General features: G+C 48.9%; 2 protein-coding genes and 1 non-coding gene across 3 annotated transcripts in view; 1 reads left to right on the top strand and 2 right to left on the bottom strand.

Moving 5' to 3' along the window:
• The window catches only part of LOC133378905 (zinc finger protein 585A-like), a 38,348-nt gene extending 33,375 nt beyond the window's left edge, over positions 1–4,973 (bottom strand). Inside the window, exons 1-3 of the mRNA XM_061613519.1 lie at positions 4,892–4,973; positions 1,123–1,646; positions 454–574 (exon numbers count right to left, since the gene is read on the bottom strand). Of these exons, the coding sequence (XP_061469503.1) occupies positions 454–574; positions 1,123–1,449 (448 nt within the window). The 5' untranslated portion in view covers positions 1,450–1,646; positions 4,892–4,973. The remainder of the gene's footprint in view (positions 1–453; positions 575–1,122; positions 1,647–4,891) is intronic.
• Positions 2,138–2,256, top strand: LOC133382595 (5S ribosomal RNA). Its single transcript, XR_009761992.1, has one exon. It is a non-coding gene; the product is annotated as a 5S ribosomal RNA (ribosomal RNA).
• A 512-nt stretch (positions 4,974–5,485) lies between the features above and the next one.
• LOC133381394 (zinc finger and SCAN domain-containing protein 2-like) lies at positions 5,486–12,201 on the bottom strand. The gene is made up of 5 exons (XM_061620479.1): positions 12,000–12,201; positions 9,721–10,240; positions 9,168–9,288; positions 8,132–8,217; positions 5,486–7,862 (listed from the first exon to the last, which is right to left on the bottom strand). Exons 2-5 carry the CDS (start codon positions 10,222–10,224, stop codon positions 7,065–7,067), a joined length of 1,509 nt encoding a protein of 502 aa, XP_061476463.1. The 5' UTR covers positions 10,225–10,240; positions 12,000–12,201; the 3' UTR covers positions 5,486–7,064.
• Between the last annotated feature and the right edge of the window lie 1,953 nt (positions 12,202–14,154).

The following is a 14,154-nucleotide window of genomic DNA, read 5'->3' as shown; positions in this document are numbered from 1 at the left end:
TCTCCTGCCCTGAAAGAGGGCTTCTTTTCTACGTGTGTGAAATTTACCAGGATCTTTTTCTCTGCCCAGATCAGGTGTGGAGAACCTTTGGCCTTCCAGATGTTGCTGAACTACAGGTCCCATCATCCCTGGCCACTGGCCGTGCTTGCTGGGGCTGATGGGAGCTGTCATTCAGCAACATCCAGAAGGCCCAAAGTTCCCCGCCCCAGTTTAAAACCAGAAGGCAGAGACTGGAGAAAGCATCCTGATCAGAAGTGAATCCGAGTCACACCACTCGGCTATCAGAATCCATTTGGATATCTGAATTTTAAAAAATCGTTGAAAAGAAAATGTCAGCTACAGGCCCAGCATCTGCCCTACATGGGATCGGGGGGGGTCATAAAAGCAGCCCACACATTTAGGGATACTCAAGGGCAGGGAGACTGAGATGAAATATGCCCCGTTAATCCTTACCCTGCAAAGTGCCACCTCCACCCTCCTTGTGTTTGATCCTCCAGGACAGCAGCCTCTGCCGGAAGTCTGAGGGGGCCTTCTCTGCCTCGGGGAAATCAGAGGCCTCTTCCACAAACAGGCCCTGCAACATAAAGAAGAGGGAGGAGTGCAAAGGAGAGAGAGAGAGAGAGAGAGAATGCCCTGTACTGGGTGGGCAAGTGGTGGTAGGATTTTTACAATGACCTTGGAAGTATCTTGGAAGCCACCTGTCTGGAATGCGTTGATTTGGATTCCTGCTTTGAGCAGGGGGTTGGACTTGATGACCTTATAGGCCCTTTCCATGTTCCTAGTTAACCACTGGTGAAGGAGGACCTTGTTTTAATTTGGAGCAGCTATACAGGGAGGCCATCCTGGTAGACATGGTGGGTGAAGGGAAGAATCCACCATATTATTATTATTATTATTATTATTATTATTATTATTAGATTTATATCCCGCCCTTCCTCCCAGCAGGAGCCCAGGGCGGCATATATTTTGGACACTAAAATAAAAATGCACAGATACTTAAGTTGCATACTGACAATATTAAACACGCTTGCACACCCCCTACCATTGCACCAACTTGAAAACTCATCAGCCACCACAATTTTCTCAGCCTCTGGGAACTACCTGGATGAAACTCTCTCTCACCTGCTGCTCTGCCTGCTTCTTCTCCTCTGCCTGGCTCAGGAGGAAAGCTTCGGCCAGGGCCACCGCCTGGGAAGTGGTCTCCACTCCACATTCCCTCACCCAGCTCTCCATCTCCAAGGGAAGGACAGCCAAGGACTGTTCCAGGATCACCAGATCTAGCATTTGACTTTTTGTGTGTCGCTCCGGCTTCAGCCACTGACGGCAGAGATGGTAGAGTTGGCTGCAAACCTCTCGGGGTCCCTCAGTCTCCTGGTAGCGGAACCTCCTGAAACCCTGGCGCAGAGCATGTGAGCTGAAGGTGTCTTCCGCATCGGAGATCTTCTCCATGCTTCTTTCCCAGGATTCCCCACTGATCCCACGCTGGAAGTTATGGGAGCTTCTTCCTACTTCAGGGCCAGCTGAGTCTTGCTCTCCCGGCTTTGATTCTTGCTCCAAGATGACTGAAGGTTTGCTTTCGCCTTCCGCTCGATTAATAAAGTCCTAGGTCAGAGACCGGCCACGTATTCATGGGGAAACACCAAGCCCTGCGAAATGAACATGATGGTTCTGTGAATGAAACCCATGACTATTCCTTCACTTCCCAGCCGCTGGCTGGCCACTGAGCCTGGCTTTTGCTCTCCACTTGGGGGTCTCCCCACTGTTTTCTCCCTTCTCTCGCTAGGAGAATCACTATCAACCTTTGCAGAGGTCAGCATCGGCAATGCTACGACGCTAACCTCAGTACCAAGAGCGGGACAAATAAAACGGCCCACAGCTTATAGCTCCAGTGTCTTTAGGGAGCAGCCTTATAACTAATCAGGCCACTGGTCCATCTAGCTCAGTGTGGTCCACACTGGCTGGCAACGGCTCTCCAGGGTTTCAAGCAGGGAATCTTTCGCAGCCCTACCTGAAGGTGCCAGGGACTGAAGCTGCAACCTTCTGCATGCAAGGCAGATGCTCTGCCGCTGAGCTGCAGCCCCATCCCAAAGGATTCAGAACATAAGACGTCGTCGTTTACTGAGTCATACTGTTGGCTCACTACGGCCACACTACCCTGGACACTCCTGATCTCATCTGATCTCAGAAGCTAAGCAGGGTCAGGCCTGGTTAGTACTTGGATGGGAGACCGCCTGGGAATACGGGGTGCCGTAGGCTTAGAGGCAGGCAATGGGAAACCACCTCTGAATACCTCTTACCATGAAAACTCTATGAATATATATATTTAAAAAAAGATTCATAGGGTCGCCATAAGTCGTAATCGACTTGAAGGCATATAACAACAAAAGTAATCATAACAATTTAAGAAATGCCGGCTGGAATCAGGCCAGTAGCCCATCTTGTCTAACTACCACACAGCGGCCAACTAGAATTCCCTCTGGGTTTTAGTCCGAACTTTCAAGGACCGCTCTTTCAAGTACAGCTATAGTTCAGACTAAAACCTGGAGCAGATTCCACTGCCCCACTGACATGGAGCCAGCCACCACTGATAGGGGAAAGCTTTGCTTGTGAGCTTCGAAAAGGCATTTTGAACCTGCCTCTGAATACCTCTTAAGATGAAAACCCTAGGAATATATCCAAAAAAGATTCACAGGGTCGCCAAAAGTCATAATCGCCGTGAAGGCATAGGACAACTGTTGGCTCATCTAGGGTTTGACTTACGGTTTACAGGTCATGGCTTGACCAGGAGATCTAAACCACGAGCCTAGATTCAAATAACACACTAAGCCAAACCAGGCTTTAGCTCAGGGTAGCACAGCAGCAAAATGTCCAGGAAGAAGTGAAGTGGCTCTCCTCTCCTCTCCGGGAGCCCATATGCCAGCCTTGGCCGACCCGCTGCCCTCCAGATGTTTTGGTCGACAACTCCCACCAGCCCCAGCCAGTTCAATGGGACTTACACATGCGCACAGCCAGCATGGCGAGACAGCAGTCTGTGGGCCAGATTTGGCCCATGGTACTTCAGCACGTAAGAAGCTGCCTCACACCAAGTCAGTATCATTGGTCCATCTAGCGCAGTACTGCCTACGCTGAACGGCAGCACCTCTCCAGGATTTCAGGCAGGGAGCCTCTCTCAGCTGGTCTGGAGTCGTCGTCCGTATTAAGTTTGTATGGGCAAAATCCTTGAAAATTGCAGATGTTCAAGCACTTTTAAATTATATTCCTGTTGTATGGGGATTAGCAGCTGGTACAGCACAGTGGGGAGGAGAGCCTGGCTGGGAATCCAGAGTCTGTGAGTTCAAATCCCCGCTCGTGTCTCCTGAGTGTAAAGGGCCAGCTAAAGATCACCCCCACAGGGAGTGGCTCAGGGGTTACATGCCCTGCCACCTGTGCAGCCGTGGGCAAGCTGCAGAGTCCCAAGGAGCCCAGTTGCCCCCCAGCTGGCAGTTGCGGAGAAGGAAGGGGCCGGCTTGTGCAGCTGTGGCAAGCTGAGCAGGCCCTAGCCAGCTGGGGAGGACGAGCCTCAGAGGGAGGCAATGGCAAACCCCCTCTGAATGCCGCTTACCATGAAATCCCTATTCATAGGGTAGCCATAAATTGGGATTTATTTATTTATTTATTTGATCAACTTGAAGGCAGACCATTTCCATTTTCCTATGGGAATTAACAGCAGGGCACCAAGAACGGACTTTACGTGCCCCAATGGCTGCTAAGAGACTTATCCTTCGACCTTGGAAACACGTCAACTATTATGCAATGGTTTGATAACCTAAATGCCCTTGTTTGAGCATACTTTCTATAAACACCAAGTTGGCCTGGATCCATATTTGGACATTTGGATGACGTATATTGATCGCCACGTGCAAACTAAAATGGATGTATTGACGTTTAAATGTACTGTTAATGTGAGTTGATGGGGGTCTGGGGGGGTCTGTTTTTTTCCCTTTCTTTCCTTTTTTAGGGGGTTAATTTCTATTTTCTTTAATGGAATTGTAATTAAAAAGTCTCCACTGACAGGCAGCAGCTCTCTGGGGTTTCAAACAGGGGGTCTCCCTGGTGGTCTGGGAGGTTCTTCTTGGGGGCTCCTGCCCAACAGCCTGAAGCGCAACAGTCTCCCTATCTTCAGCTGTCATGTCTGAGCCCTGAACCTGACCCGGGTCCCCATCTGGCACCACTGCAGCCTCCCACTCGGGGTCTGGACCGCTGCTAGATTCAAGTCCATCTAACCTAGTACAGTCTACACCGCAGCGGCTCTCCAGAGTTCCAGGCAGTGATCCTCTCCTAGCCCCGCCTGCTGATGTCAGAAACTGAACTTGGGGAAAACCAATAGGCAAATTAAAAACGTGTGATTCAAATGGTGTTAAAAAACACCTGGAAGAAGAGGAAAGTCTTGACCGGGCGCTGAAAAGATAACAATGTTGGCGCCAGGTGCACCTCATCAGAGAGATCATTCCATAATTTGGGGGCCACCACTGAGAAGGCCCTCTCCCTCGTTGCCATCCTCCGAGCTTCCCTCGCAGTAGGCACCCGGAGAAGGACCTTCGATGTTGAGCATAGTGTACAGGTGGGTTCATGTCTCCTCAGCCTCCCCCCCTCCACAGACGCCTCCCAGATTTTTCTCTCCAGTCACTGGCTGAGCTCTGAGCTGGGCCTTCGCTCCCCTAGGGGGGAGACGACTACCCACCCCCTCCTCCCTCCCCTGCCCCTCTGCGGGCCTCCTTCACCCAAATGCACAAAGTGGGGAGCGGGGTAGGAAGAGTCCACCAGATCCCCTTAAGTCAGAAAGTCAAAGGCTCCTCTGCCTGCCCCCCCCCTAGCGTAAGGGGGCTGGAGAGAGACGGGGAAATGTCAGCACCTTATTCGGGAAACAGCTCCAGCCTCGCAAGACGCTCCTCGCCCTCTGCGCGCATCTGCCTCCAGCTCCTCCGCAAGGATCCTCCGCAAGACCGGCCGGGGGAGGGGCCTTTGCTCTGGAGGACCAGCCCCGCCTCCCCTTCCCCTCTAGGAATCCTCCTCCTCTCGGTGCATTTAACCCCTTCGGAGACCACGGAGCAGAATTTCTTCGGTATTCTCCAAGCCTGCAAGCAGATGACCACTTCCCTGGGATTCAGCCCTCCTCAGTTTGGCGCGCGGCGGACCCACCGCCCTGAGTAAGAGTAGGAACATAAGGAGCTACTTTATATGGAGTCGCACCGCCGGGCCATCTAGCGCAGTGGTGCCTACACTGACTGGCAGCGACTCTCCAGGGAGTCGGGCAGGGAATCTTTCGCAGCCCTACCTGGAGATGCCATCGGGGATTGAGCCTGGGGCCCTTGCCTGAAACCTTGGAGAGCCGCTGCCAGTCAGCGTAGACAGTCCGGAGCCAAACGGAGCAATGGATTGGCTCAGGATAAGGCAGCTTCGGATGTTCCAATTAGGATCCTTCGAAAAAAGGAGTCAGGTAGCGAAGAAAGATTTATTTGTTTATTCGGACATTTATACTCCGCCTGTATTCCAGGGTGGCTTAGAAATCTAACAGAAAGATTGATGCGAAAAGACAGCTCAAACACAATTCACAACCCCGCCCCCAGCTTTTCCAACCAAACACCATCAGAAATAATAACAATAAAAAATCCCTTACAGAGGGATAAGAAAAAAAGGATTGCAGGGGAAGAGGAATGTTTCGTTTGCTGATAGCCTCAGGATTCACTGCTAATTATTATTCGCACATTACAGGGATGCTTAGGTAATGGGGCAACAACTAGCTAGCATTTAACCAGTCAAAAGCGATTTCCAAATTTCCACAAGTCAACAAAGCTCAGGTTTTTCTAGGTGTCTCAGGTGGAAACGCACCTGGAACCACCTCTGTGATGGTACATGACACAGAGAGCCAATCAACGGGGGGTGTGGGGTGGTGAGATGCATTAACTGAAGTGGGGGAAGATTCCCAAGTGATAATTCAATAAGCGGTTCCAGTGGTTTTGATTTTAGGCTTTACTTGAGTTCCTGTCTGGGATTATGAGCAGGAGATTAAGCCAAAGATTTCAGAGAAGGAGCGAGGTTTGAGGGGAATCTGACACACAAAGCTTTGGGGAAGTCCCTTCTGCACTCCCTGTCTTTCTGATGCTCAAGATCACCAGCTGCCAGATCACTACCCAAAAAGAGAGATGGGGGAAATGATGGGTGCTGTCTCACTCGCTATGTCGCACAGCAACATTTCAGGGCATCTGCACAGCAATCTCGGTAGAACTGGCTGTGCTCTTGGGAAGAAGGGTGAAATACTCCCCAGTGGCCAAATATTGCCTCTTCTGTACTGGAACAAATCAATCACAGATTAAGAAAAAAAAAACTGTGCTAAGGAAAATCAGCTCATGTGTTTCATGCTCATGCTGACAAAGTCACAGCACTCATAAGCATGGGATACTCTGGTCCCCAGGCTGTTCAGGGCTTTAAAAAGGTCAAGATCCACACTACGAATTAAGCCCGGGAGCAAAAAAGAGAGTGAACACTTCCTCTCCATGCCCCTCCCAGTGCATCAACAGAACTCCAACTAATGCTATCCCCCACCTTGTCTGGATTAAGATTCAGTACATTCACCATCAGCCACTCAAAAACTGAGCCAAGGATTTTATTGTGTTCGTAGGTCATCCTATGCTCTTTTTTGTTATTATGTGCCTTCAAGTCGATTATGACTTATGACCCTAAGAATCAGTGATCTCCAGTAGTATCTGTTATAAAGCACCCTGATCAGATCTTGTACATTCAGGTCTGTGGCTTCCTTTATGGAATTAATCTCCTGGCCTTCTACAATGTCCACACTATGTTAGTTCTTTGATGTGCAGTGAATGTCATCTTCCAAGTGAAGTTGTTTCTGCACTCCCTGTATTTCATGTGACATGGTGTGTGGTAGGAGAGGTTTTTCCTATAATTATCACTTTTTCCACATTGCAGGCATCTATATGGCTTTTCTCCAGTGTGACTCATTTGATGTATAGTGAGGCTTCTCTTCTGTGCAAAGTTCTTTACACACACCGAGCACGGATATTTATTTAAAAGAATTTGTATGTGGATTGTTTCTCCCCCATGTGACGTTCTTGGTGATCATTTAGACTTGCCTTCTTACTGAAGCCCTTTCCACATGTGAAGCATTTGTATGGCTTCTCCCCAGCATGAATTCTTTCATGTCTTCTAAGGTTTGCAAGCATACTGAAGCTTTTTTCACACTCCAGACACTTATACGGCTTCTCTCCTGTGTGAGATCTTTGATGGGAACGGAGGGTTGCCTTCACACTGAAGCTTTTCCCACACTCCAGGCAAGTATATGGTTTAACCCCTGTGTGAGATCTCAGATGTGTAGTGAGGTGTGTTGTCTGTGTAAAACCTTTCCCACACTCTGGGCATTTATATGGTTTTTCCCCTGTGTGAGATCTTTGATGTGCCGTAAAGTGTCCCTTCTGCGCAAAGCTTTTCCCACACTCCAGGCATTTAAATGGCTTTTCCCCTGTGTGAGATCTTTGATGCGTAATGTAGTGTCCCTTCTGTGTAAAGCCTTTCCCACACTCCAGACATTTATACAGCTTTTCACCTGTGTGATTTCTTTGATGTATAGTGAGACTTCTCTTCCGTGTAAAGCTTTTCCCACACTCCAGGCATGTATATGGTTTCTTCCCTGTGTGATTTCCTTGATGATTAGTTAGAGTTCTCTTCCCATTAGAGCTCTTTCCACCCTGAGAGGCCACAGCACTACAGTTCTCAGCCATGATTGTGCAGTGCAAGGACCTTTTGCCTGGATCTAGCAGGACCCGCTCCTTTTCAATGAAATGCATAGCCGCCTCCTTAAAGGAAACCTGAAAGAAAAAAAAAGTCCCTCTCACAGTTAATGCAACAAACAGTTCTGGCTCTACTAAGCATGATCTGAAAGCACACTTCAGCTGATTCATCAGAGGGCCGAATGGAGGAATCAGGCCTTCAAGAAGCGGCATCCAAGTCTTCCTAGTGGACAACTTTAAAAGAGGCGAAAGGTAAACCGACAGATTCTTTCAAGCCAGCGTAGACTGCAGTGGACAGAGGAACCCAGAGAATCCCCAACCTGTCTCCCAGAGATCTCTCCTCTTACCTGATCCAATTGCCCAGATGCTGTTTCCACTGGACCAGAAGGAAGAGATGAGGTAGAATATATTGCTGGTGCTGTTGATATATCTCCTGTGAGGGGCACAAAGGTGTCAGGAAAATTAACAAATTAGTTGCATGAGGATCCTGCTTCTTAACCGAGATTGGCTGCCAAAGTGGCTTGCAACAGAAACGTGTGATGTAATTAGGAACTTGGTGGTGTGTTCTGGAGTAGGGACAACTTTTGGGGGCTCCCAGAACGTAGTGGTTCAGTCCCATATCCAGGCTTCAGCGTGAGTGGGCAGAAGGAGCTATGAATAGACTTTGGGATTAGCAGATATTTAAGATCCACTGAATAGGCCTTACCGTTCATTTTTTATAATCCTTTAATACATTTTGCATTTAGTGTTTCAGAGTGGGGTTTTTGTGGAGTTGCGTGCGCGCAAAACTTCTGTTCTTATATGGTGGTATTCAATGCTAATCCTACCCAGAGCAGATCCACTGAAGTTAATGGACATGACTAACTTAGGTCCGTTAATTTTAATAGGTCTCCTCCAAGTAGGATTAGCATTGAATACCACCATATGGATTTTTAAATTGTTAACACAAACCATTTTCTAGAGAGCAGCATCTCCCTTCTGTTGTTTCAGGAGAACATAAAAGGCAGTCCACACATTTTAGGCATACTTGAACATAAAGGACCCGTCTAGTTCAGCATCCAGTTTCTTCAACTGGCCAGCAGGACCTGAGTGCCACAGCACTCCCCTCACTTGTGATTCCAAGCAACTGGTATCCCAAGATATACTGCCTCTGAATATGGAGGTTCCATTTTTAAAGCATAAGAAGAGCCCTGCTGGATCAGACCAAAGGCCAACCTAGTCTACCATCCTGTTCTCACAGCGGCCAAACGGATGCCTATGAATGCAGCTGCGTTTGTGATTCCCAGCAACTGGTATTCAGAAGCATTTACTGCCTCTCACAGTGGAGGGACAATGTGAAGTCATCACGGATGAGGAAGAACAATATGTCCTGTTAACACTTACCCTGCAAGGTGGTACCTCCATCCTCCTCCTGCTTGATCCACTTGGACAGCAGCCTCTGCTGAGAGCCCAATGGGGCCTTCTCTGCCTCAGGGAAATCAGAGGCCTCTTCTTCAAACAGGCCCTGCAATAGAAAGAACAGGGAGGACTGCAGAGAGAGTAATTTATATCCCACTCTTCTGGGAGGAAGGGCAGGATATAAATTTAATAAATAAAATAAAATAAATAAGAAAAGGAATGGTACAGGGTAAAGCCGGCCAGGCCATTCCATAAAAAAGTTGGCAAGTCATGAAGGATTTCCACAATGTCCATGGAAGTATTCTCTGCTCTTTGGGGCTACTAAATTAAACACTTGTCAGGGCCTCGACTCCAGAGCTGGAGGAGTGCTCCAAACCTGGGGCTGCCAAACCACCGGCTAGGAAGTTGGACCAGCCTCCTGCAGCTGATGTGTCAGAGCCAAGGGTGGTGGTTTGGAGCCTACAGAACCTGATGCTCATGGTCCAGAGCTGCACAGCCTCATCCAGGACCCTCACAGGTGGGTCAGAAGAGCTCTCACCTCCTGCTCTTCCTGCTTCACAACCTCTGCCTGGCTCAGGAGGAAGCTTTCGGCCAGGGCCACCGCCTGGGAACTGGTCTCCGCTCCACATTTCCTCACCCAGCTCTCCATCTCCAAGGGCAGGACAGCCAGGAACTGCTCCAGGACCACCAAGTCCAGGATCTGACCCTTGGTGTGTTGCTCCGGCTTCAGCCACTCACAGCAAAGATGGTGGAGTCGGCTGCAGACCTCTTGGGGCCCTTTGGCCTCTTGGTAACGGAACCCCCTGAAACGCTGGCACTGGAGATCCAGGGTGAGGGTCTCCTCCTTGACTATGACCTTTTGCACGGTCCTGTCCCAGAACTCCCCATAGCTCCCACATCTGATGGCATTGGGGCTCCTTCTTACTCCAGCACCAGCTGGATCTTGCTCTCCCAACTTCAATTCCTGCTCCAACATGTCCAAAGGGTCACTTTCTTCATCTGCCAGATTTTGTCTTAAAGCAAAGACTGGCCACTTACGCATGTGGGGATGTTGAGTCCTGCAAAGTGAAGAAGATGTTTCCACAAATGACATTTTTCATATTAAGGCTCCCTCCCTTTCTCTGTTCAGTCACTGGCCGGCCAATGAGCCTGGCTTTTTCTCCACTCACAGTCTTCCGACTGACTCCTCCCTTCTCTCATTTTTCTCCCTCTCTCCTAACGCTAGAACTCGCAACCATCCAAAGAAGCTGAACGTTGTAAGATTCAGGACAGACAATAGAATGGATTTATTCATGCAGTGCATAAACTATGGAACTTGCTCCCACAAGAGGCAGTGATGGTCGCCAAGTTGGAGGGCTTTAAAAGAGGATTAGACAAATTCATGGAGGAAAAGGCTATCAGTGTCTACTAGCCATTATGGCTATATTCTACCTCTGCTGTCCGACAATATGCTTCGGAATACCAGTTGCTGGTACCTGCAAGAGGAGAGAGTACTGTTGCACTCAGGTCTTGCTTGTGGGCTTCCCATCTGGTTGGCCACTGTGAGAACAGGATGCTGGACTAGATGGGCCACTGGCCTGATCCAGCAGCCAGGTTCTTATGTTCTCTGCTAGGAGAATCATTATCAACCTTCAACTCAGAATCAGCAGCAGCGGCAATGTCTGTGATACCACCCTGCTATAATCACTATGCTCCCAACTCTGGGCACGTAAAAAGGCCTTTAACCTTCACTTCAGTGTTTCTACTGTCACCTGAGGAAGGAGTTCTGTAAAAACCTTCGTCTTTCAACAAGCCTTTAAGTAGAGACCTTATCCCAGTCTGCATCTGTGCTGGAATTGCTCTTTAAGATGTTTTTAAAGTTGGTTTTTAAAGATGTTTCTAAGATGATTTGTTTTAATATGTTTTTAAGTCTTTTGTTTTTAGGATGTTTTAAAGTGCTTTTAGTGTTTTTGTTTGCCACCCAGGGCTCCTTCTGGGAGGCAGTGGTGGATATACATTAATTAAATAAATAAAAATAAATGGGGAGCTGCCACCACAAAGGCCTTGTATCATTTTGCTACTCGCTACTCCCACCAATCAAATCAAGATAATAGTCACAGCTGCACAAAATGTTTCACCACAATGAAAAATCATTAAGGGAAAGGCCATAGGTCAGTGGTGCAGAACATCTGCTTTGCATGCAGAAGGACCCAAGTTCAATCCCAGGCATCTCCAGGTAGGGCTGGGAACATTCGCCATCTGAAACCCTGGAGAGCTGCTGCCAGTCAGAGTAGACAGCACTGCACTGGATCCTATTTTACCAGAGAGAGGGATGGATTACTCTCCCTCAACTCCTCATAGGAAGGCGGCCTTATACTGAGTCAAACCACTGGTCCATCTAGCTCAGTATTGTCTACTCTGACTGGCAGCAGTTCTATAGGGTTTCAGGCAGGGAGTCTCTCCCAGCCCTACCTGGAGATGCCGGGGAATGAAACTGGGACCTTCTGCATGCAAAGCAGATGCTCTGTACCACTGTTCTAGGGTCCCCAGATGTTGTCGGACTACAACTCCCATCAGCCTTGGCCACTGGCTCAGCTGGCTGGGGTTGCTGGGAGTTGTAGTCCGACGACATCTGGGGACCCAAGGGTGGAAGAACGGAGCGATGGCCCTCCCCACTTCCCTCCCCACAATGCCCCCCTGCCTTTTCTCCCCAGTCACTGGCTGAGCTCTGAGCAGGGCCTTCGCTCCCCTTGGGGGGGGGCTCCTCACCCCTCCTCCCTATCCTGCCTTCACTGCAGCTCTGCGCGTCCCTTTCACCCAAATGCAAGGAGGGCTCACCAGATCCCCTTAGGTTGGAAAGACAAAGGCCAGTTCCTCACAAGCGGAAGTTGGGACTGAGCAGAGGGGACAATAGAAATCACTCCGGCTCCTCAGTCAGGCTTCTCCGGGTAGAAGCAGACGCCAGTTCCGGGCCTCGCAATGAAACTCTTCGCTCCCCTTTCGAGCACCGACCTCCAAGGATCATTCGCAAGGCAGGATGGGGAGGGGCCTCTGCTCTGGAGGACAAGCGCCTCCTCCATCTCTTCCCCCTATTTCCTTCCGCTCTAGGAATCTGCCGCCACCAGCTCACTTAACCCTTTGGAGACCAAGCAGCAAAGTCGAAATGTCTGGGAATCCAAAACTGCAATCGGATTCCCATTTCCCTGGGATTTAAACGCACGCACGCCCAGGGGGATCTACTTCTTGAGCAAGCATGCAAAAGCAGGATTTTTAATTTCTCCTCGCTGCTGGGTCCCCACCCAACCCCCTCGCGCGTCTAAGGCAATCCAGTATACACCTACCTGGGAGTAAGTCTCGTTGAAGTCAATGGAGCTTGCTTCTGAGTAGATGTGTATTGGACTGCAGCCTAAGTTAAGAGGAAAGTGGAAGATAAGATTCCGTTTCAGTTTTCACATTTTCTATGCGTGTGTGTGTGCGCGCGCGCCTGTGTTCTGTTTCCCCACAAAAAGCAAGAAATCCCATCATATTCTCCCCGAACCGAACTGATTTCAGTTCAGTGATTACTGTGACACGAAATGTGCCCGCAACTCGCTCCGCTACTGCAGGGAGTTGTGCGCGCTGTAACTCACACCTTTTTTCTACCTCTGCAGTCCTCCGTGAAAGCACTCTTCCTAGTCCGCCCCAGTCTGGAGAGGACAAGTGATCACTGGGTTTCCTTGATGTGGAGAGTACAAAGGAGTGAAGGTGCAAAATCTGGGAGATGTGTAGGAGAAGATGAGGCGGGGGGGAAAGAGAGACCACAATCTTCCCCTATCAAAATCATGTGTGGCGCTGACCCAGAAAATCCCAAGTGCAAAGTGACACCCAAACTGCACAGTCTCCATTGGACGATCTGCAGACCCCTCTGGGCGCTCCCTCCAATCCCCATGCGATAGGTGTGGGGAGCAGGGGTCACCTGATGCAAAGGGAAGAGCCTTGCAAATGGGAAGAGGGGAGAATATATCCCTGCAGCTTTTAAGCTCCAGAGTTGGAGAGTTATCTTCCCATTTCCTGGGCCTGAAGGAAGTTTGTCAGTTTCCTTCTGCTGACCAGAGGGATGGGTTTCTATCTAGGTGTGTGAAATTGACTATGTAGGTCTATGAAATTGAGTAGTATCGCCCCTCTTTCTAAACCAGGGGTTCCCAAACTGCCCTATCCACAAGCTTCATTCAGGTAGTCCCCAACATGTCCGCATTGAATATTCTTATTGATTTTTTTAATTGTATTTTTAATGCTTCTTTTATTTCTTATGTTGCATTTTATTGTATTGCAGTTTGCATTCTAAGGAATGCAGATTGTAACACCATAAAAGACAGTATAAGAAACAAAAAAAGCAATAAAAGTACAACAAAATATCATATTGCATCTAGTATAACCATTGCTCCAACAGGCAGAAAAATAATAGAATCGTAGAAAAGTAGAGTTGGAAAGGGTCTGTAAGCTCATCGAGTCCAACCCCCTGATCAATGCAGGAATCCAAATTAAAGCATACCCAACAGGTGGCTGTCCAGCTGCCTCTTGAATGCCTCCAGTGTTGGAGAGTCCACCACCTTCCTAGCTTACTGGTTCCATTGTCGTATGGCTCTAACAGTCAGGAGGTTTTTCCTGATGTTCAGCCGAAATCTGGCTTCCTGTAACTTGAGCCCGTTATTCCATGTCCTGCACTCTGGGACAATCGAGAAGAGATCCCGGCCCTCTTCTGTGTGGCAACCTTTCAAGGGTTAACTTTTCATTAAGTGCATCAGCAACTTTCAAGTGGGAAAATAAGTTTGGGGATCGCTGGCCTACATAGTCAGAAGGACTGGAGAAAGTAGCTGGGTTTGTTGCTATTGAAGTGAGTAAGGGTGACTCCCCTTTTCCTGTAGAGAGTTCACCTACCAGTGTTATCAGTGAACTTTCCTTGTAGTCGCTTTGATTGGAAATGTGTGTTTTCACATATACATTGCGCTCATCA

Source organism: Rhineura floridana, chromosome 3 (assembly GCF_030035675.1).
Source record: "Rhineura floridana isolate rRhiFlo1 chromosome 3, rRhiFlo1.hap2, whole genome shotgun sequence".
Taxonomy (NCBI): Eukaryota; Metazoa; Chordata; class Lepidosauria; order Squamata; family Rhineuridae; genus Rhineura; species Rhineura floridana.
The sequence above is the reverse complement of the archived record's forward strand: the minus strand, read 5'-3'. Positions and strand labels throughout refer to the sequence as shown.

Coding starts and splice junctions, on each gene's coding strand:
- LOC133381394 (XM_061620479.1), bottom strand. CDS start 10,224: ATGCGTAAGTGGCCAGTCTTTGCTTTAAGACAAAATCTGGCAGATGAA. Junction 8,218..9,167: donor TGGAGGTACCACCTTGCAGG/GTAAGTGTTAAC, acceptor TGCCCCTCACAG/GAGATATATCAACAGCACCA. Junction 7,863..8,131: donor CATCTGGGCAATTGGATCAG/GTAAGAGGAGAG, acceptor TTTTTCTTTCAG/GTTTCCTTTAAGGAGGCGGC.